We start from the raw sequence: 24,124 nt of genomic DNA on the forward strand, positions 1-24,124 counted from the left end.
TTATATTTTATTGGGTTTTATCTGCTTCTTTTGTGCTATCATCTAGAGCTTTAGAACTTGATCTTTGAATAAACTTTTGTTTCTTGTGACAAGTGTAATGGGTTAAAAAATTACCATTTTGAGACATTTGGAGGTGATTTAGACAAAACATTCCTCCCTTTAAAACAGGAGTTCCATCTTTTTCTTACGGAAAAATTTTAATTTGACATTTTTTCTTAAAAATGTAAAATTCATTCTTGGCTTAATGGGGATATATAAAACAAACAGATTTGACCCTCCGCCCATAGTTTGCCAACCCTTACTCTTAAAGATTGAAAAAAATGAGATGAGAAAGACAACAGCCAGTAAAGTAGCATAAGAGAAGGGAGGTTTCCATGCTTTTCCTGAGTCTTTCCTTATTTCTGTGGTTTTGACACAAATAAGTAGAAGGTCATTTAAAGAGGGAGAAAGCACTAATAACTTGAGGTGATCATTAAAGCTTTTGTATAGAAGGTGGCTAACTCCTAATCTAAGCATTGAAGAAAACTAGAGATTATAAGGAAATACATTTCAGGAATGAGAGGCAATCTGACACAAAGAGATGTGCTGATGAATTCTGATAATGACTTGTAGAACACTTTAGTTGCAACATACAGAAAGTAATAGCAATACATCTGGAAAGTCAAGTCGCACTCCTGCCCCTGGTCTTTCTTAAGAGAATTATTTGCTTAAAGAAACCATTTTCCTTAGGAGGGGGATCTTGAGTGCAATTTATTAAGTGACTGGGTAGGTACTAAGAATATTTTCAATAAATTAGATCATATCGAATAACCTAGAAGCAGTAGTATCATAACAGAAAGTACACTGAATTGGAGTCAGGACCCCAGGGTTCAGATTGCCCCTCTGCTGCTTTGTGATATTCAGCAAATCACTTTGCCTCTGTGGGACTTTGAATTAGATTTCCAGAGTTCTTTGTAGCCCTGAAATTTTGTGAATATAATAAACAAGAAACACAAAAAATGTTGTTACTTATATTTGTTGTTTTCTTCCTGTATTTTGCACTTTGGAAATTTTTATTTAACAAAGGTACAAAAATGCCCAACGTATATTCTTTGTTCTTTAAGTTTTACACATTTGAATTCTATCTCTAAAAATTTCATTGTTTTTTGTTTTAAGTACCTAGAATATTTTGGACTAAAAATTAATTAACATGTAAATTGTCTTAGTTATAACTGTAATATTTTCATGAAATTGGAATTTTAACTCCTGTATTATGTTTGTACTCTGAATTTCATTGTAGTGCATTGCTATTATTTTCTTCTTTCATCAGATTTAGTTTTATTGGATCCTGTTCTTTATTAATTTTTTCTATGGAGGAAAAAATTTAAAGTTTTCTTTTTTGTAATCTATATCCTCTTACTCAAATTCTTGCAGTTGAGTCAAGATATTTTTCATTTAGTTATTAAAGGAAAAAGTAACATTCCAAGACTTGTTTCTTTCTCGATTGTGTTTTTGTCCTGATTGACCTCAATTTGGAATACTTTAAATAATAATGTATTTTTTAGGGGCTGTTATAATTGCAACTTTGGATTGTTTTGTGTGAGATGAGACTTTGTATCCTCTACTTTATTGGCCAAAACTATCTACTAGGTGTTTAGAAGACTTTTATGAAGTTAATTATATAATAAAAGTAGTAATACCCTGCATGTTTGTAAGACTTATATTTAAAGTGAATATTCAAACCTTTTATTTGTACTATAATAACTTTTGTCCCCAGAGTCCTTTAACATCTCCCAATACTAGTTTCACTTCTGATGGCTCCCCATCTCCAGGAGGAGGAATTAAGCGAAAAGCAGAAGATAGTGACAGTGAACCTGAGCCAGAGGATAACGTCAGGTGAAGCCATTTTTTTGTAGCACTTTGTTAGCAAATTGCTGAAATAGATGTAGTCTAATTAATGCCATTTAGCTTAGAGCAGCAGTGCCTTCCGATGCTTTTCTGTGATCTTTTTATCCACCAGTAATTAATGTGGAGGGTTAGAATATTCTGTAAATTCCAGTGAGATGTGTAAGCTATAGCTGTTAAACCTAAGTATCTAGATTAGTATGCGTGCAGGTTTTCATCCTCCAAGCCACTTCTCCCTTTGAGACCAGGCACTAGATTGGCTAGACGTTCAGTGTTTAGATTTGATTATGTGATCTGAATGTCACTGTTTTGAGATTGAATTTTTAAGCTGTTTAACCCATAAAGTTCAGTTATCCTTAGATACATAATATAGCTGATTTTGATTATCTCAGTAGAATAACTCCTTTCAAAAAAGGTTCAAAATCATGAATACTCAGAAGTGTACAATTACATACATTAAAATATATTTAACCGTTGAATTTTAATTCATAAATTGATTTATAAACATGAACTTTGTTTCAATGTGAAGTTATTTCCTTGGTATATATTTCATCTTTAAACGTGTGTTTTGATCAACAGTCTTGAATTTGAGGTTTTGATAGTCAGCCTTGCTCCCAAAAATAAAACAAAAAAAACTTTGAAAATCCAAAGATAAGAGGCTAACAATTTCTGTTTCTGAGAAAGAAAATATGTAAAAAATAACAAAAGTAAAGTCTAATAGTTTGCTTTCATTTTTTATAGAACATTAAAATTGAGTTTTTTTGGTAATTAGAAACTTGTTTGAAAATTCTGTCATTTGATAGTAACAGATTCAGTATTTTATAATTAGAACTATGATTGAACATCTGTTTATCACCCTACCTTACATATTAGGATATTACCACTTCTCTTTATAAGTATAGCAGTTTTTTATAGTTTCTCTTCATTTATAGCAGTTCAACCAGTAAGCATCAATAATAGCTTACTAATAAAGGCATCAATAATGTTTTTAGCTTTAAAATTAAGGTTATTTTTAGTACTGGGTAGAAAATACTCCTAAATTTCTGCCAGTGTTTTTAAGATTTATCTATTTTTTTTTTATCTTAGCAGCAGTGATAACATTGATAATGTTATTTTACTCAGAGAAGATAAATATTGACCATTTGTCCTTAAATATGTAAAAATGTATATTTGGTACACATTTACACATAAATATTTTTAAATATAGATATTAGAGCAATATATAAGTTGTTGATTTTTGTAATAGTTGGGTTTTTTTTGTTTCCCTTTGGGGAGGCACACTTTCTAGGCATAAGATAAAAGTGATGTTTATGAGAATCTAATTTTTATATTAATTTCCAAAATTGATTAGGAACATTTAGTTAAGAAAAATACCTCAAGGATTAGTCCTGTGGGTACATTGGAAGACACACTGGCTTCCTGATTTGGCTCAGTGATTTAAATAAGTATACAATGAATTGTCAATTGTACTTCAGTGTATTATCAGCTTTGAGGAATTAACTGCAACAACCTAAGGCCTCCTTGTTCTTCTTTTCATATGCACAACACCACTCAGCTAGTTATTGGGGTGGGGCCTATGATAGAGTGAATTTACTTTTTAAGTGTATTGCAAAAACAATAATAAATTATTTTCATATGATTAATTATCTTGGGTTATGCATTCCTTTTTCAAGTCTGTCTCTAGTATTTTAAATCAAGATTGTCTTGGCATTCTTTTGTAACAGATTGAGCTTTGTATGCTAGTTTTTTATGCCAAAAGCAAATTTTGATTAAAAAGTCAAGGAACTTGGCTTACAATGTTTTTTATGGATCTTAAAACCAGAATTATACTGATTTGAATGAAATAAAAGGTTGCATTATTATTTTTGTAGCTGCTTTTAGGATGGTCAAATACTCTTGACAATTGGAATTTTTTAGAAATATGCAGTTAAATCTATTTTGGCATTGCCACATATATTTAGTGTATCTACTTTTGTTAAATTGCTTTCTTTTTGTTTTGGGATATTTAGACAGTTTTCATAATTAGCATCAGAATTGAGCATAAATTTACTGCTTGGGTTTTAGGTTATGGGAATCTGGTTGGAAGCAGCGGTATTATAAGAACAAATTTGATGTTGATGCGGCTGATGAGAAATTCCGTCGTAAAGTTGTGCAGTCTTATGTAGAAGGACTGTGTTGGGTTCTTCGATATTATTATCAGGTACTGAAATTTTTTTTTTTTCCAAATCTCTTACTACTAATTTTTAGAAGACAATTTTTATGTATATACTGAAATGTGTCATAAAACAAACCTGTGGGCTTTTCTTAAAGCTCCCTATTCCTGAATTGAATCCCCTGCCCTGAATAATATTTTTGTAAAGCTTTCTGAATTCCTGAGAGAACAGTATATAAACTACACACACATACATACATACACACACATACATATACACACACACACACTCACTCTCCATTGGGTTAAAGGATTTCACTTCTTTATCACATAGGATGATTGACTTAAGAGATTATTAAAGGTCAGTGTTCTTTAACTTGGAATAAAAATTAGAATGATGCAGTGACTAAATTAATTAATTGAAAATGACTAAATGACTTTACAAAGAACAAAGCATGCAATATACTAGTAAGAATTAGAAAGGAATTGAATTGTGTCAATCTTCTCTATATAATGCAGTGATGTTACATGAATTGCATTATAATTGAAGTAATCTGTGTCTGGTTTAAATCTTTTGATAATTGAGATGTCAGATTGGTAAGAGATTAGTTAGACTTATTGGAGGTGGTAGCACTGATCGTTAATAACTAATTTCGTGCTCTGAGAGCAGAGGGAGTTTTGTGTGACCTGGGAGTGGATGAAATTTACCTACTAAGCAGCAGAATTGTGTGATGCAATTAGTATTAATATTTGTAGGATTTATTCCTATTGATAATATTGTAACTTCTATTTAGTGTCAAAGTACTTAAACATTTAAAAGCTTGCTCACTTCTGTGAATGCTACTTAGTTTTTAATTAGTTTAGGAGATTTGATTATTATTTTATAGTGGTAGTAAGAATCATTTTGTCTCTATTGGAACAGCATTGTGTACTTGACATCTCCTTTATTTTGTTTGAAATTTGTTTACCTTGGCCACCAGTTCAGGAAAGTTGAAAATTAATGTGTTAAGGAAATAAGGCCCTCTTATTTTGTCATGTAAGGAAAAATCAGTTTTCCTTCCTGAAAGTTATCATTTAAAGTAATATATTTGAGGGTAGAAGGTAGATTCTTTGCCCACTGTGCTCTCAAATATGTAAATTTTTTAACTGGATGGTTTGTTGGATTGTCATCTATAAAGACATATAATTTAAAAACATCATTGCTCAGAGACAGCCTTTCAGTGCATTGGTTTTGTTTCCTCAAGCAGCCTAGATCCTAGATATGTATTTGATAATAGACTCTATTCTTTTTAAAAATGCTTTCATAGGTTTTTTTCTAAACCCAAACTTTTCATCTCTTGGGAATCAAGGAATTTAGTAATACAATTGTAATAAAGACAAAAGTGTATGGCTGATGTGTGTATATAAACCATATCCATTTTGGTAGTTTGTATTTTAAAAATGTTACTTCTTAAAGCAGTCTAATTTTCACTATATTCATTGTGTCCCTGATTAACATAACATATAATACCTTTAGGGTTGTGCTTCCTGGAAGTGGTATTATCCTTTCCATTATGCACCGTTTGCTTCAGACTTTGAAGGTATTGCCGATATGCCCTCTGATTTTGAAAAGGGTACAAGACCGGTAAGATGGATTATTTAGAATCATAGCTTTTTGGGAACGTTTTTGCCAACTTGAAAATTTTTTTTACGTTGTCTTAATCATTTGTCTTTTTTCAGTTTAAACCACTGGAGCAACTTATGGGGGTGTTTCCAGCTGCAAGTGGTAACTTTCTACCTCCCTCATGGCGGAAGCTTATGAGTGACCCTGTAAGATATTTTTTTCTTATAAAAAAAAGTATATGTATGGAGGACTTTTTTTAAAAAATTTTTTTATTAATCTTGAATTGAATCACTACAGCTTTTATTTTCTAGTTTAAATACTATTAAAGAAAGAGTAGAACTACTTGAAATTTAACTTTAACATACCTAATTTCATTGTCACTTGTGCAGAAATTAAAAAAAAAAAACCTTTTCCTGTCTATTGATAGTCTAAACTTTTATTTTTTTTTAATCTTCTCTCTCTGTCCATGATGGCTTCGTGGTCTGAGAAGACAATCTTGAAATAACCTCTGAACTATTCATTTCCTTAATCTGATCTTTGGTGTTATAAAATATGATTTAGGAACAGACTGGTATTTAATGAACTAAATCCATAATTTTCGTAAGTTTTAAAATTCTGGCATCTGTATCAGTTCCCCAGTCTTTATAATTACAAAAAACTATATTCCTTAGTAGTAGAATTAGATTATCTCTATCAAATGTGTTAATTTTAAAAAGCTATAAAAGTCATAATAATCTAAATGAAAGATAAACATTTTTAAGACTCCATAACAGACTTTCATAATTGCTTTTAACATTTTATTTTCATCTTCCAATGTAGGAATCTAGTATAATTGACTTCTATCCTGAAGATTTTGCAATTGATTTGAATGGGAAGAAATATGCTTGGCAAGGTAATACATTTCCTTACTGATCTCAGCTTTAGAGAACCTAAATACTTAATATTTGTGTGTGTATATGTTCACACACATGTGTAAATAAACAAAACCATAATGACATTTTAATGAGATATATTTGCTTTGTGTGCTATACTTAAAAAGTCTTCAAGTGAAGGTTTGAAAAATAAAAAATTTATGTTGAGAGATCAAGTGGGATTTTGCACTTAACCTAGGATTGGCAATGGTCAGTACTAATTTTTCTTCTCTCATTTTTTACTTATCAACCTTGATATATAATTATGTCTTTTGTTTTCTTTGCATTCAGTTAATAAGTCTTAACTCTGCTTAGTAAGTGCTCATTAGTAGGTGAGCAGTGCTAAAAAAACAAAAACAAAACCCAAACCAACCCAAAACCAAAACATAAACACACAGGTGCTGTTGAGGATTTGTTTATATAGTAATGAAATAGATGAAGTATTTTAGATACTTTTATATAATTTTTAATGCCAGTTTTGTTTATTCTTTAATGTCTTTTCCTTCTATGTTTTTTTTCTCCCCTCTTTTCCTTCTGGCTTACCTTAGACATTTAGCAAAAATGTCACTACACAATCAGGATCAATTTCAGGACACATTCATTTTTTAAAATTTAACAATTAAATGTGGTTTCCAAATATATATTTGTACTTGAATGACTATGTCATGTTATTCATAAAACCTGACTTTAACCAATAATTTTAACCTTTTTCTCAGTCATACATTTTATTGGTAAAGCAAGGAAGTAGTAAAAATTGATTGATATCTAGTGCCTTTTCTTTCCTCCCATCATTATCTGTGGTGCTAATGAACAAGTAAAACATCAGAAAAAGAAGTAGGAAAATTAGAAGACATGGATGAAACAAACACAAGATGGGAAAAATGTAGTTTACTTTCTAACTTTATTGTTACTTTTATTTAGGATGGGTTTTTGGAATATAAGAATCCTTCTTGATTATGTGCAATTAAGTTCCAGTCAGTGATGAAAATAAGGTATAAAAACCAGTGGTGAGGATGAAAGTAAAATTTTATACACACACACAAATTTATCTCTTTCATGCTTTGAGAGATAAAAGCAGATATCAGAAGTTGTGTGGTATTCTGGTTTCTAGCTAAATTTGTTCATGCATTAAAAAAAGAACTTGGGAAGGAGGAGTTAGTAGGAAAATGAGAGTGCTTTTTCTGATGCTTATTTTTAATGACAAATTAAATTGGATCCTTGAATTATCAAAAATATGTTAGAGAAATGTTCAGTGAATAAAATCTTTATTACTACTCTTTACTGCAGTTGAAGCCCAATACTTTAGTAGAAATAAATGCGTAGGAAATAAACCACACAGACATGAAGCTTATACAACTTTTAAATACTCTGTTTTTATTTATCAGTGAGTATTGTAATACCAGTTGACAGTGTGATATTTAAATACTGAAATTGAAGCACTTAATCCTTAGTTTTGATGACATTGTTAAAAACCCTAAGAGGAAATTGCTAGTAACAGCAATTATTCTTTGTGGTTTTGTTGTGATTTTGTTTGAATATTGATCTCTTTGAGTTATTTATTAGGAATATAAAGCTTTAATTTTTATAGAGTTTCTTACATGTGAGTAACTTTGCTAAAATTACTTGAGTTAAATACTCCACTGTTAGTTTGTAGCCATTATTATCTACAAAATATGTATTTTGTTAAATTTTTTCAGTGTATTCTTTCCTTGAAAGTATATCTTCTTTGAAAGAATTGCCATTCTGAATGATGAAAGATGACAAATACAGTTTCCTAGCATTTCTGTTGTATTGTGCACTTTCCCAGCATTATATGTTTTATGTGGCATGTCCTTTGCACCGAGTGCTTTGTCACTTTAATATTGCCAGTAGAATTTCAAGTTTCTTGTTTGATAGGACTTAACTGCTAGAATTTCTTTATGTCATGAGGAAGATTTTCTTTATTAGAGTTTTTTAGCTATTTACAACACATTGGACCAGAAGTTAACATGTAAAAGAAAATAATTCTCTGTTACTACTCAGTGCTGGCTTAAAAATTTTTTTTTAATATATTCAAACTATATAGTTAAATAAATTTGGCCTCATTGTTCCTTACACTTTTCTTTTACCCTATTATTATCCTTGAAATTAATTTTCAAATAATTCTAGACTTGTAGGAATTTATTGTTTTGCTTTTTGACTTACTATTAAAAAATACTATCTTCTCAAGAAACAAAATTCCATCTTCAGAGTAAATTTTGTTAGGGCCTGTTCTCAGGTATCTGCTGAGTAAATACTTTAAAACTTTTTTTTTTTTTTGACTAAAAAGTATAGTCATTGAGACAGAAGCCAAAAAGTGAAATTAGGTATTTAGAAGAAAACCAAAATAGTAGGTAGTAATAGTAAAAGTTTCAAAATTAACATTCCCTGACATTTAGCATTTAGTACTAAATTTTTATTTTGTTAAGTTATTAATTTAATTCTAATTTGCAAGTGTCTCTCAGTCGCAAGAATGGATAGCTCTGACTGTTAGTAAATTTTTCCAGGATGTCTAACCTAAATTTGTTTCTTTGCAACTTGGGCATATTGTTTTTGGATCAGCTGTCTGGTGCTAAATAAACAGTACCAGTTTAATTATTCTTCCAGACGATAGTGCTTCTGATACTTGAAAGCAGTTATCATTTTCCCTTACACCTTCTCTTTTCCAGGTTAATTGGAAACTTAACTCTTTTCTAGTTCCTTAAACTGAGGCTTATGTCATAGACTTCACCAACTTAGTTGTCCTGGATACTCCCCAGCTTCTCAGTGCACTCTGTAAACTTCCCAGCACTAAATGCAGTACTCTAGATATGTGTAGTTTGAGATTATAGAAGAAGAGTTATCTTATTATTTCTAGAAGCTATGCCTATTTTAATGTAGCTAAAGATCACACTGCTTGGCTCATTAAGTTCGTAGTCCTCTAAGATTCCCATATCTTTTTCAGACAGACTACTTTTAAACACCATCCATTTTACAAATGAGGTCCAACATTGAGATTGTGACCAGAACCTCAATCTACATTACTTAAATGTAAGCCCCACAGTCATAGACTCAGTAAACATACCACATTTGCTTATTTGAAGGAAGTGGGTATCCATTTTTACACTATAACAGTGAATGGAGAATGTTTTTACTTGATATTTTTATGTTCTGCCTACATGAGACAATATGGAGTTTGACTTGATTTCCTGATTGAATTTTTTTTAACTGTAAGGAAAAAGTTGTTTATTTCATTAATAACAATCTCAAGGATGTTATTGTTTTTAGATTTATATTAACTGATAAAAGATACCCAGCCATGTCATAGTTTTAGAGTACAGTGTCCAAGTGTTATTAATTTCTAAAAAATCTACTTTATTGTCAGCCAACTATATATCTCACATATATACGTATCTGTCTGTCTATACGTGTCAAACTTAGGTTGATATGTTCTTAATAACTTCTGGCCATCATTTTTAAAGAACTAATGTATCTTTTTTAATAGATGGCATTCTCAAATGTGTGATCATCAACTGTTCCATTATTCCATAGCAGCAGAAACTTTTTATTGCTCTTGAAAGTTAAAGTTTGTCCTTATTATTTTTTGAAGGGGAAATTATGACAGGTGATCTAGAAAAAGTGAGTAATTAGATCATTTGAAGTTACAACTTATGGAAGTCTTAAGCTATGACTTTTCTGCCATTTTGATTTTTTCAACATTCTAGCCAAGAATACTTAACCTAGTTTGAAAAATTAATATTAATGTTCATGGTCATTTGATTTTGAATCTTTATCACTTTTTTTGGTCTTGATTTCACTTTTTTTTTGTTTTTGTTTTTTCCTATTCTAGCAGGACACTCTTAAATTACTGATTTAAACCAGTGGTGGCAATATTTTGCTGATTCTCATTTTTAAAAACTAGGTGTTGCTCTATTACCGTTTGTTGATGAACGTCGTCTCAGAGCTGCTCTGGAAGAAGTTTATCCTGATCTAACACCTGATGAAAGTGAGAATTATATTTTAAAATATTAATTGCTTAAATACGGTTACGTACTTAAAACTTCAGTCTTATATTTTTATAAGTTTGTACTTCTATTACATTAGTTATGCTAGTAATAAAAAAAGACTGACTAATCTCGTTTTTAAGAATGTCAGCTTGCATATTGTTAAATTAATGAGCTAACAATAGTCAGCATTTTTGTACTTTACATGAACTCATATATAATGTCCAGAAGAAAATCTCAAAATTAAATTCTTGTGAGAAATGAACATAAGGAAATTGTTTTTAGGAATATTGATTTTTACCCTGTCTGACGAAAGAAGAAGTGGTTGGAAAATAGGCTTTCTTAAAAGGAAGGCACTCAGTAAGCATTTATTGCCTACTATGCCCTATAGGAACTGTGCTAAATACTGGGAGTACAAAAAAAGGCATAAGAGTGCTTGCCTTCAAGGAGCTTACACTGTGATGGAGGAGACAACATGCAAACAACTATGTACAAACAAGTTCTAGATGGAATAAATTAGAGATAATAACAGAAGTAGTACATGAATGGGGAAGCTGAGTGAATGTCAGGTTTGGAGTCAGAAGACTCGTCTTCCTGAGTTCAAATCTGACTTCAGGCACTTACTAGTAGTGTGACTCGAGGTAAGTCACCTAACCCTGTTTACTTCAGTTTCTTCATCTGTAATATGAGTTAGAGAGGGAAATGGCAAACCACTCTAGTGTCTTTTGCTAAGAAAACCCCAAAACTCATGAAGAGTTGGAAATGACTGAAAAAATGTGCTATTGGCAAGGAAGATTGGAATTGTCTTCCATTAAAGGGTAAGATTCTAGGGGCAGCTGGGTGGTGCAGTGTAGAGAGTCACAAAGGACCTGAGTTCAAATCTCACTTGACACAGATACTTGACACTCACTAGCTGTGTGACCTTGGGCAAGTCATGTAACCCCAATTACCTCATCCTGGGTCATCTCCAGTCATCCTGATGAATATCTGGTCACTGGATTCAGATGGCTCTGGAGGAGAAGTGAGGCTGGTGACCTGCACAGCCCTCCCTCACTCAAAAACAAAGTGAAGTGCAAGTCATGTCATTATTTCTCTGATGGCATGACCTTCTTTGACAACGAAGGATGAACACACACACGATTTTAGCTTGGACTTTAAGGAAGCCAGGGAACCCAGCAGGCTGAGATGAGGAGGGAGGAGAAGAGCATTCTAGATTTGGGGGAGGACCAGTAAAAATGAGACCAGTGTTACAGGGAGACAGGGTGAGTGAGGTGTGACAGAAAACTGAAAAGGAAAAGGTTAGGTTTTGAAGGCCTTTAAAAACCAAACAGGATTTTATATTTGGTTCTGCAGGTGATAGGAGCACAGAAGTTTATTGACTAGAATAACGACATGCCAAATTGTGCTTTAGGAAGATCAGTTTGACAATTGAGTGAAGGAGGGATTGGAGTAGAAAGAGAATTGAGGTAGAGAGATCAACTACAGAGGGCCTATATCAGAACAACGTTGTGTCAAAGGAGAGAAGGGGGGTATATAGGAGAGATGATATGAAAGTAAAATCAACAAGACATGGCAACAGATAGCAGTATTAAGATGAAACTAAATACATTGTCACAAATGGAATTGTTTTGACAAGACTGATATTTGTTAAACCATATAAATTAGAAACTGCAAAAATTTAGGTTTTCTTGGAAGATAAGTTTTGTATGAATTTTTTAAAATGCAGAAAGAAGAAATGTAAAAAAAAAAAATTTGTATCTACTACGTGTTTATCAAATTCTTCTGTGATCTCTTCATAGTTCTTTAACTAAAAGAAGCCACTGCCCACCTATATTTAAATAACTTCTAGAGAACAACTAAATTCTTTCTTACATTCAGAGATCTTTTATACTGACCATATAAAATTTTCCATATAAACAGATTATTAATTTTGATAGTTGAAATTCCTGATTTCTGAAAATGCAGCTGCTTTTATTTTGTGTTTTTAAAAATGGTTTGACTTAGTTCTTCTTTCCCTCGTTCTGTTTCTCTATGCTTTTTCCTCTCTTTTTCCCAGCTAGAAGAAATAGTCTTGGTGGTGATGTAATGTTTGTGGGAAAACACCATCCGCTTAGTGACTTCCTTTCAGAACTGTACAAAACAGGTTCCACAGAGGTAATTGATACCAATATCCTATTGCTAATACATACTGTTCTAACATTATAATTAATTTTTTTTCCCTGTTAAATTGATCATACATTTCTTCACAGGCAGTAGATTTGCCACCTGAACTTTGTCATGGGATCCAAGGAAAACTTACTTTACATGAAGAAGCCGTTCTTCCAGATCAGTGAGTATTTGGATTTAGAAATTTGTATCATGGGTTTAAGGCTGGAATGAACTTTAGAGATCATATAGTTCCACCTTCCTCATTTTATGAATATGCAAACTAAAGTCCAGAGAGGTCAAATGACATTTAAGCATAGCTTAATTCTGTACTTTTGAGTTTTGTGGTGTTTCCCCATTTTTCTTAAAGATAAAAAAATTTTTAAAAAAATGTTAATTTTTTATAGCACATTTCAGTTTATATCCAAAAATCAGCTGCAATCTATAGGTCAAAGTGCCAAGATGGCGGAGTACAAAAACGCACATACTCTAGCTCTCCCTTATAGTGCATAAAATACTCATAAAGAAAGACTCTCAACAATTTCTAGAGCAGAAGAAGCCACAGAACAACGGAGTGGAGGAGATTTCCAGCCCAGGGTGACCTGGAGGGCTGATGGGAAAGGTCTGTCACACTGGACGTGGAGCAAAGCACAGCCCAGCCTTGGCCGCATGGTGCCAGGAGGAGGACCCGAGTAGGCCTCGGGGGCAGAATCCCGGTTCACAGAGCCCTTAACCCACAGGTACCAAAGGCAGCTTCAGAGGTCAGTGAAAGGACTTTTTCACCTCTGTGACAAGGGAGCAGGGTTCTCCCCTAGCCCTGGCCCCAGGCAGCGGCAGCAGCAGGTGGCAGCAGCTATAATGGTTGAGCAGCCAGCAATCAGCATCCAGCCAGCAATCAGCATCCATTGTTGGATAAAGCCCCTGGGGGAATTGAGCAGCTGATCAGAACCTCGGCCATGAGCCAGGCCAGGAAATAAACTCCTCTCCCTTGACTGTGCCACCTTGGAGGAACTGAGATCTTACAGGTCCCCAGAGTATACCCTGCTCTTGACAAAGGACCCAGAAGTCAAGTAACTAGTTGGGAAAATGCCCAAAAAAGGGGGAAAAAATAAGACTATAGAAGGTTACTTTCTTGGTGAACAGGTATTCTCTCCCATCCTTTTGGATGAAGAAGAACAATGTTTACCATCAGGAAAAGACATAAAAGTCAAGCCTTCTGCATCCAAAATCTCTAAAATAAATATGCAATGGTCCCAGGCTGTGGAAGAGCTCAAAAAGGATTTTGAAAATCAAGTAAGAGAGGTGGAGGAAAAATTGAGAAGAGAAATGGGAGAGATGCAAGAAAATCATGAAAAACGAGTCAACAGCTTGCTAAAGGAGACCCCCCCAAAAAATACTGAAGAAAATAACACCTTTAAAAATAAGCTAATTCAATTGGCAAAAGAGGTCCAAAAAGCCAGTGAGGAGAAGAATGCTTTAAAAAGCAGAATTAGCCAAATGGAAAAGGAGGTTCAAAAGGTCACTGAAGAAAATAGTTCTTTCAAAATTAGAATGGAACAGATGGAAGCTAATAACTTTATGAGAAACCAAGAAATCACAAAAGAAAACCAAAAGAATGAAAAAATGGAAGATAATGTGAAATATCTCATTGGAAAAACAATTGACCTGGAAAATAGATCCAGGAGAGACAATTTAAAAATTATGGGACTACCTGAAAGTCATGATCAAAAAGAGCCTAGGCATCATCTTTCATGAAATTATCAAGAAAAACTGCCCTGATATTCTATAACCAGAGGACAAAATAAATATTGAAAAAATCCACTGATCACCTCCTGAAAGAGATCCAAAAAGAGAACCTCCTAGGAATATTGTAGCCAAATTCTAGAGTTCTCAGGTCAAGGAGAAAATATTGCAAGGAGCCAGAAAGAAATGATTCAAGTATTGTGGAAATACAATCAGGGTAGTACAAAATCTAGCAGCTTCTATATTAAGGGATTAAAGGGCTTGGTATATGATATTCCAGAAGTAAAAGGAACTAGGATTAAAACCAAGAATCACCTACCCAGCAAAACTGAGTATAGTACTTCAGGGGAAAAGAATGGTCATTCAATGAAATAGAAGACTTTCAAGCATTCTTGATGAAAAGAGCAGAGGTGAAAAGAAAATCTAGCTTTCAAACACAAGAATCAAGAGAAGCATGAAAAGATAAACAGCAAAGAGAAATCACAAGGGACTTACTAAAGTTGAACTGTTTACATTCCTACATGGAAAAATAATATTTGTAACTCTTGAAACTTTTCTCAGTATCTGGGTAGTTGGAGGGATTACACACACACACACACACACACACACACACACACACAGCACAGGGTGAGTTGAATAGGAAGGGATCATATCTAAAAAAAATAAAATTAAGGGGTGAGAGATGAATATATTTGGAGGTGAAAGGGAGAAATGGAATGGGGCAAATTATTTGTCATAGAAGAGGCAAGAAAAAGCTTTTCCAGTGGAGGGGAAAAGGCAGGGGACCTGAGAGGGAAAAAGTGAAGCTTACTCTCATCACATTTGGCTCAAGGAAGGAAAAACATGCACACTCAATTTGATATGAAAACCTATCTTACACTACAGGAAAGTAAGGGAGAAGGGGATATGCAGAGTGGGGAGGATGATGGAAAGGAAGGCAGATGAGAGGAGGGAGCAATTAGAAGTAAACACTCTTGGGGAGGAACAAGGTCAAAAGAGAGAACAGAATAAATGGGGGGCAGCATAGGATGGAGGGAAATACAGTTAGTATTACACAACATGACTATTATGAAAATCATTTGCAAAACTACACATATACAGCCTATATTGAATTGCTTGCTTTCTCAGTGAGGATGGGTGAGGAGGGAGGAAGGAAGAGAAGTTGGAACTCAAAGTTTTAGGAACAAATGTTGAGAATTGTTTTTGTGTACAACTGGGAAATAAGAAATACAGGTAATGGGGTATCAAAATTTGTCTTGCCCTACAGGACAAGAGAGAAGATGGGGATAAGGGAAGGGACGCGTCTTAGAAGGGAGGACGCATTGGTGGAAGGGGCAATCAGAATGCATGGCGTTTTGGGTGGGGCAGGGGAGAGGGGGGAGAAAATATGGAACTCAAAATTTTGTGGAAATGAATATTGAAAACTTAAATTAATTTTTAAAAAAATCTATTGGTCTAGATACCAAGTTCTTATAAATTCATTGCCTATACTCCTTTCCCCTTGGGACACAGTAATTCTACTTCTTCATTTAAATGAGATTCATGTTTTGGTAACAAGATCTTAGAATATCTAGATTCAGGAGGCATACTGTAATCATAATCATTAACATTTTCTTTAATTCAAGAACGATCTGTTTTAGTTGAAGTCAGTCTGTCTAGTTAGTATTTCATAAGTTATTTTCTTTAAACATCTTTCATTTGCAGCATAGCTTTTAGGTGTAGAAATGACAAAAAATGGCTATTTAGTCTAGCTTATACCTGAACAAAAATATTCTCTATGTCATTAAAGAAGTAGTTAGCCTTTGCTCAAAGACGGAATGAGGAGACCATCTCCCTCTGCATCCCATTTTGCTTTGGAATGACTGTTAGGAAAATTTCCCTTTTATCAGTCTTCAGTCTGCTTTCTTAGAACTCCTTGCTGTTGCTTCTGTTTCTGTTCTTTGGGACCAAGCTGGAGCTATTCTTCCATGTGGCAGCCCTTCAGGTCTTCAGAGATAGCTGTCCTATCCCCGCTAAGCCTTTTCTTCTCCTGAATCAGTATCCTCAGTTCTTTAAACTGATCTTTATAGGGTGTTGCCCTCCAGTAGATATTCACCAGCTAATTAAGGTCCTTATTGCTACTATTGTCAAGTAGAGGACCCTCTTTTTGGCTTTTAAAGTTCTTTACAACCTGGCCCAATTTGTAAGATAATTTCTGGTCATCTCAACTCAGAATCACTGGTATTCTTGCTACTCCTTGAGCACAACTTTCAATCTTTTGCCTTCCAACATTTTCCTGGTTACCCCTGTGCGCCTGCAGGGCGTTCTGTCTCACCTCTGCCTTTGTCTCCAAACTTCCCTGCCCTCAAGAATCAGCTGAAACCTCACCTTCCACAGCCTCTAGCAGCTCTACTGGCTTCCCTCTGATATACCAGTTACATTCACACATTTATGTTGTCTCCCTCAATTAGACTGTGACCTTCTTAAAGTCAGGGAATGTGTTTGTGCTCCTATTTGTATCCCCACTGCTTAACACAGAACCTGGTACATAGTAAACACTTAATAAATGCTTACTGACCAACTTCCTAAATTTGTCACCCACAACTGAACATACTTACTTTCATGTCAGTTCATAACTTTCCATGCTTTTCTGTATTTGTCATATTTATAATATTTTAGAGCAGAATAACATTCTATAACATTAGGAAACAGAAGCAACAGGAGATTTAAGCCACTCTCTCTTCTTTTTGTCATCCATCGCCTTTCATGGTCTTCTTCACCCCTCAATAGCTTTTGTTTGTTCTTGTGGAACAGGTCATAATGTTTTAAATCTTTTTTTTCTCCTTTAGAATAGTATATTCTCCTGTTCCAGTATTGCGAGATTTGACACAGAACACTGCAATCAGGTAAGTGATCCAAACTTTGGTATTATGGGGAGAAGCAAAGTGGAATTCCTTTCTTACATTTGGATTTGACTTGTGATGATAACAGCCATTCTTAGAACCTTTTGTCAAAAATGAAACTAGAAGTGACTTTATAGATTATCTAGTTAACATTTTAACATTTGAATGAGAAGACTGAAGTACCCGGCAATTAAGTAACTCTAAACATAAGTAGTAGAGTTGAGATTCAAACCTAGGATTTCTGACTCCTAATTTATTTGAAGGAAATTTTGTCAAAATTCCTTCTACTAATTTCAGTCATCCCTAATATAACTGTGAACCTAGAAAAGGATTCTGTTAAAGAAAACAACTCTCATAAAACCTCTGCTCTAGGAAAGAAAAATCAAGTAACTACTTGTTATAGTTGTTGGTTTACAACTATTCTGAAAATTAAAGCTATGTTATTTTTTTTTCTAATTTGACTTTCTTGATTCTTTGGTCAGCTTTCAGTCCTTATGTTAGGAAGAGACAGGAGAGGACTGTGACTCTGTGTTATAGAATTGTTTTTCTAGAGTCAGAGAAACTAAATTATCAGAGAATCTCAAGGAGTTTGAAGGGACTGGTCCAAATCTATACCTGAACAAGATCTCAATCCACAGTATAACTGACTAGGTTATTACCTATTTTGGTTGAAGACCTCTAATGAAAAGAAATTCATTACATTCTAAGGCAGACCATTTCTTGGGATAGCTCTGATTGTTAGGAAGTTGTTGCTTAATTCAATTCCAAATCCATCATCAATACAGTAGCCATTCATTGCTATGGGATGTGGGTGCTTGTGCCTTTTTTTTTTTTTTTTTAACCTGGCTTATGTTTACTCAGAGCTTCTGCAAAATTCTAACTCCTTTCTGTGTGCAGTCCTGGACTAGAAGAATTTATACACCTAATTCCTTTTGGCTTTCTCATTGTTCTTTGACATACAGTGTTACATTTTTATTAGTTTCTTGCAGACTGGACTCCTCTAGGTCTTAACATCTGCCAGCTTTCCATGGTCCTTCATTATAGTCTTCTTATTTTTTTAAAAGAAAGTTTTATATGTCTTATCTATCACTTATTTCTGTCTTTGCTCTTCTTGTTATAATGTCACCCTTTTTGTATAACTCAGATTCTGTTTGGACCTCATATTGATATTTGGTGTGATGTTAGTTTATGCCAGATTTCTGCCTAATTTTCAGTTTTCTTATCAATTTTTGTGAAGTAGGAAACCCTTATTACCCTAGTTGTCGGAATCTTTAGGTTCATCAAACACTGTGGTTTTGTCTTTACTTCTGAATATGGTATATATAATATGATGGATCATTCTATTTTTGTAACCAATTCAGAATAGTTTTAACGATGACTCTTTTTTTAGTATTGTTTTAGAACTTGGTACTGTTAGACATGTCTCTTCCCTACTTTCTTTTTTACTTTTTTCATTATTTTTCATTTCCTTTTTTCATTATTTCCCTTTAATGTCTAGATGAATTTAAAAAAATATTTTGTATAGTTCTCTAAAATAGCCCTTTGGTTTGACACTGACAAGGTAAATTAATTTAGGGAGTATTGCTATTTTAATTATATTGGCACCCATAAACTGTTAATTTCCTCAACTATTTAGATATCTTTATTTCTCTAGTTATAATCATATAATTCATGTGGATTTATTTTCTGTCCTAAGATTTTACTGAAGTTATTGTTTTAACTGATTTTCAGTTAACTGCTTTGAGTTCTCTCAATAACCATCATATCATCTGTAAAGACTGGGATTTTTCTTTCCTCTTTGATTATGCTTATTTTCTTGATTTCTTTTTCTCCTCTTATTATACTAGGATTTCTAGTACATTTTTTTTTTTTAGCATAATGGCAATTCTCCAATTTACTGCTATTATTTTTATCACAAAAGTGATTTTGTTGAAAGTCTTTCTGACATAAATTTTGCTCTTTATAAAACTTTTGTCTTACTGTGTTTATGATTTTCCTTTGAATTGACCTTGTGTTACAGCTATAAATCCAGTGTGGTTATGGTGTGTACATTTTAGTATGTTGTAACTTCTAACATATAATATTTTTATATCATTGTTCATTAAAGGTATTTTGTCTCTGTTTTATCTCTGTCTTATTATCAAGACCTTGTTTGTATCGTTGGAAGCCTTGAAATCAGTCCTTTGAATGTCTGATAGAATTTACTTGTTAAATCCATTTGGTCTTTTGGAATTTTGTTTTGGTTTGTTCAGTTTCTTTTTCTGATATTGAGTTATTTCTATTACTCTAGCTATTTTACATTTTTTGTAAGATTTCATCATCTAGATTATCAGTTTTCTTGACGTAATTAGGCAAAATAGTTTCTAATAGTTTCCTTTATTTCCTCCTTAGTTGTGAATTTTTATAAAAATGTTTACACAATTTGGTTTTCTCTTTTTTAAAAAATCAGACTAGCTGTTTTTTTTTTCAAAAAAGGTCTTAGTTTTATTTCTCAATTCATTTTTTCTTTTTTTGCTTTAAGTTTTGTTAATTTATTTGATTTTCAGAATTTGTCTTTGTTATTCACTTGGGATTTTAAAAATATTTTATTTTTCTACTTATTTTAGTTGCATACTCAGTCTCTTCTTACTTTCTTTTGTGGATGAAAGAAGCATTTAGAGAGATAAAATTTCTCCTAAGTACTGCACTAGTTGTGTTCCATAAGTTTTGATTTGTTGTGTCATTGTTGACATTTTTCTCTGAAATTTTCTTTAGTTTCTATGACTCGTTACTTATAATCTGCAATTAATTGTTAATTCTTTCTTCAAATGACTTTTATAAAGATAGAACTTTTATTGCATTGTGGTTATTTAAGGATGTTTAGTACTTTTGCAGTTGTTTGTCACAGGTATATACCTCAATACGTGGTCAGTTTTTGTAAAGGTGCCATTTACATCTGAGAAATATGTAAATTCTTTTCTTATTTAATAATATCCAGAGATCCATCATCTCTATTTTTTCCCAAAGTTATATTCAGATCCTTAATTATTTTCTTATTTTATCCCAATGTTATTTTGTATGATCTTTTTGAAGATCTTTAAAACTTTAAAGTTTCATATAATTTATGTAATTATATAATTATTGATGTTGATATAAACATATTATTGATAAAAATATTGATGATGATGATTATGATGGTGCTGCTGCTGCTGCTATTGTTTGGTCACAGGCTGCCTGGGTGCTGGGTTGGGCTTGGGTTATTTGAGTGCTGATCTGACCCTTTCTCGACTTTGGTAGTTTGGTTACAGACTGAGTGCTGAACTGGCTGTCTCCTGCTGGGTGTTTGGCTTGGTGGCACTGCCTTGCTGTAGGCCCACCCAGGGGTGGACAGACTGCAGTCCAAGTTTTACAGAACAAATCCTTTTATTAAGGAGATTTGTTATGTGAAGTTTGGATCCAGTCGAAGGGCTACACTTGAGCACCTACAGCGTCACATGTGGCCTCAAGGCTGCAGGTTCCCCACCCCTGTACTAGCCCTATATACTGCTGCTATTCAAACTCTCCAGTGACCCTCTTTGCTTTTGTGTCTGGGGCTTGAGGTGACCCAGTGCTGGTGCTTGATTGGTTCTGTCTCTTGCTATGGGATGTGGCTGCTTGTGCATTTTATTTACTTAGCTTGTGTTTACTCAGAGCTTCCGCAAAACTCTAACAATCTTTTTTATGCAGTCCTGGACTAGAAGAAGAGTTTATACCTGATTCCTTTTGGCTTTCTCGTTGTTCTTTAACATACATTGTTACATTTTTACTAGTTTCTTGCAGACTGGGCTCCTCTAGATCTTAACATCTGCCATCTTTCCATGCATCTTTTCATGGTCCTTCATTATAGTCTTATTTTTTATTCATTCTCCCTGGGATTTTGTTTCAAGAGATTTTTCACACCTTTCACACTCTAATCTGTATTTATAGTGTTTAGAAGATGTTGTTGAAGGTGTCACATGTATTCACAAAAGAGATCTTAGAGAAGGCTGTGACTCACATACTTCTTGTATATCAGTTTTGACTACTCACTGAAGTTGTGAGATCATTTAGTAAAGAAAGAACCAGGTCTCCTGAATTTTCTAAATTCTCCCTCTCCCCCAAACCCTCACATACACAGAATGTTAAACAGGAACCTTGTTCAACACCTGATGTTACATATTAAAAAATGTTTCAGCAAGTCTAAATTAGTTTCTTGGAAAGTGTTTCCCAAACTTTATACATTTAACTATTTGGTTCAGTCTAGAGGATCAGAAGTTTCAGCCTTTTTATTTTTAGAGAATGTGTGAATAAAGATGATTTTAAATGGAAGTTTTATAGATAAGCTTGATAATTTTAGCTGTAATACTATTTGTTGATAAGTGGGGAGCTTAAAATAAAAAAGAAAAAACTTGTGGTAAGTATATGGTAAACACTTAAACCCTAGTACATATGATAAAGACTTGATGGTTCAAAACATTTAGAAGGGTTTAACTTTTAGGTGCTATAATGCTTTAGGGAATATTAAACTGGGTATCTGCTTTTGACAGAATGAGAGAAGCCCATAAGTCCTAGAAATTGCCTTAAAATGAAAAGTGTATTCATCATAAACTTTTCAGTATGAGAAAGGATAGAATTTGTATTTTTAAAATTTATTGTGAGTTGTGTAGGTATAAAGGCATAGTAAAGACATAATGTGCTAATTAGAGTTTTCTCCTTTCTCTGTGTTGTATGCGAGGAACCCCATAACAGTACTTTAAAAGACATTTCAAAGGATAATTCTGAAAGTGAATTGAGTTAGAAAAATGTTGTTCATTCTACTTTTATTTTCTGTTGAGGCTTCAAAAAAGTAGCATTTCATTCTTAGGGATATCGTTTAAAGTAGTACTTGTAGTACAAATGAAAAATCAATTTAGCATCCTCATCTTCAGCATCTTCATAACATAGTAGACTTTACAATACTAATGATGTAATTTTGTGATTGGAGTAGTAGGTTACATGTCAAGAATTCATTATACAACATTTTAAATGCTGTAGGTCTGTTGGTATTGGATATTTTATAGTGTCTAAGTTCATGTTGTGCCCTTCCTGCAAATGGAAGTTACTCATCTAAAAGCACTGAAATAAAATCTGAGTGAGAAATCTTGGCCATTAGAAGCAGAAAATGTATTTTATGTTATGGGTGGGGAAACTTGTATTTATTTGTACAAAATCACTGTATTTTGAATTTCAGGAGCACCTTTTCTTCTGTTAGGAGAATTTAATTCAAACTATAATTTGGATGAAATTATATTGAGTTCATATTATTTCAGTTCACCTGAGTCCTAGGCACTATGGTGTTGTTTTATTGAAGGGTGTGTGTGTGTAAACCCCAAATTCTATAGCCAAAATTAGATTTAGAGCCAAAAGGGACCTCATGGGGAAACTAGTCCAGTCCCTTCATCTTTTTTCTTTTCTTTTTTTTTTTTTTTAAACAGTAAAGGCTCAGCAAAGTAAGTGATTTATCCAGTTACAGAGTCAGCCAGTGGTGGCAGAGCATAGTAATCTGGCCTTGAAATCTAGGCCCTCTGACCTCAGTTCCTGCGCTCTTTCCACTGCCCCATATTGCATACGACTCTAGAAATGCTCTCTTCCTCAAGGATCTAAGAAAAAGGAATATTCCTGTTAGGAATAAAAAAGAGACTTCGGGGCAAAAATGTCTGCTCTTAATTTAAAAACTGCATCATTTTTCCTTGCAGAATAGAAAATTATGAAGAAGTTGTTTAGATTTGAATTTCTGCAAATTTTATTCTTTCAGATATCATACATAGAAAAAATTTTAAGTCATGATATGAAAAATTTAAGGTAACATTAGAAAGTTGGTTTAAAAAGAAAATCAACAGTAATAACTTTTGTCATGTACCAAAGACTTAAACTTTGAATAGTAAAATTAATTTGTTTTGTGTATCTTTTAAAAATTTAGAAAAATAATTTATCATCTCAGTATAAAATTGTAGAAATTGCCATATTAACATCAGAAATCCTATAAGAAGCAGTGGAATTTAATAGGGAAGCCTGTGTCCCATCCCGTTTCCCCCGTTTCCCCCTCCCCCCCATTATTGCATCATTGTTTCAGAAATTGATCTACAATGACTTGCTCCTTGAGCCTCAGTGTCTTCATCTGTAAAATGAAGGGTTTGGACTACATGGCCTCTGAACTCCCTTCCAGCTCTATATCTATGATCCCATGATGCTATGACGTTAAGGGTAAATAAATTCTTTAGTTTTTTTGGAATAGTAGAATGTTTATTTAGTTAATCAGTGGAGAATAGCACGACATTTGTTAAATAATAGAATTATTTAAAAACAACTATTTAGACATATTTTATTCTTTTACCTGACTTATAGTGGGAGAAGACAAATCCAAGAGGAGGAGGTAGAGAGTCTGTGATGCATTTTCCTATTGTCTCCGATTTGGGGAGTATCACATGAATAAATTAAATACTATTTCAGTCATCTGTTAAAAAGGTTAAACATACTCTTCCATCAACCTACATATTTAGAATTGTCTGGAACATTTTTGCTTTTTGTTGGCTCCTTACTTGGTTGTCAATTACTTCTATTTAAAAACAGCTTTTTAAAACTAAACCACCATAAACCCTCCTCCCACCACAAATGGATATGATAGGGAAAGTTTTAAAGTGATAAATCAAGAGGAGGATTGCAAGAAACAAAATTTCAAAACTGTATAACACCTCTTGAATCTGATTCATAGTGTTTACTGGATTTGATTTAAAGTGCATTTTAAAATAAAATGCTATGTAACTATG

General features: G+C 33.3%; 1 protein-coding gene across 3 annotated transcripts in view; it reads left to right on the forward strand.

Annotated features, from left to right (window-relative positions):
- Positions 1–24,124, forward strand: part of XRN2 (5'-3' exoribonuclease 2) — a 120,922-nt gene that overhangs the window by 69,833 nt on the left and 26,965 nt on the right. For all 3 annotated transcript variants that reach the window (XM_072634595.1, XM_072634596.1, XM_072634597.1), the window contains 9 exons: positions 1,757–1,875; positions 3,949–4,084; positions 5,553–5,660; positions 5,756–5,845; positions 6,459–6,531; positions 10,470–10,553; positions 12,608–12,705; positions 12,801–12,880; positions 17,268–17,324. In XM_072634595.1, the coding sequence (XP_072490696.1) occupies positions 1,757–1,875; positions 3,949–4,084; positions 5,553–5,660; positions 5,756–5,845; positions 6,459–6,531; positions 10,470–10,553; positions 12,608–12,705; positions 12,801–12,880; positions 17,268–17,324 (845 nt within the window). The remainder of the gene's footprint in view (positions 1–1,756; positions 1,876–3,948; positions 4,085–5,552; positions 5,661–5,755; positions 5,846–6,458; positions 6,532–10,469; positions 10,554–12,607; positions 12,706–12,800; positions 12,881–17,267; positions 17,325–24,124) is intronic.

The sequence above is a fragment of the Notamacropus eugenii genome, chromosome 1 (assembly GCF_028372415.1).
Source record: "Notamacropus eugenii isolate mMacEug1 chromosome 1, mMacEug1.pri_v2, whole genome shotgun sequence".
NCBI classification, from domain to species: domain Eukaryota; kingdom Metazoa; phylum Chordata; class Mammalia; order Diprotodontia; family Macropodidae; genus Notamacropus; species Notamacropus eugenii.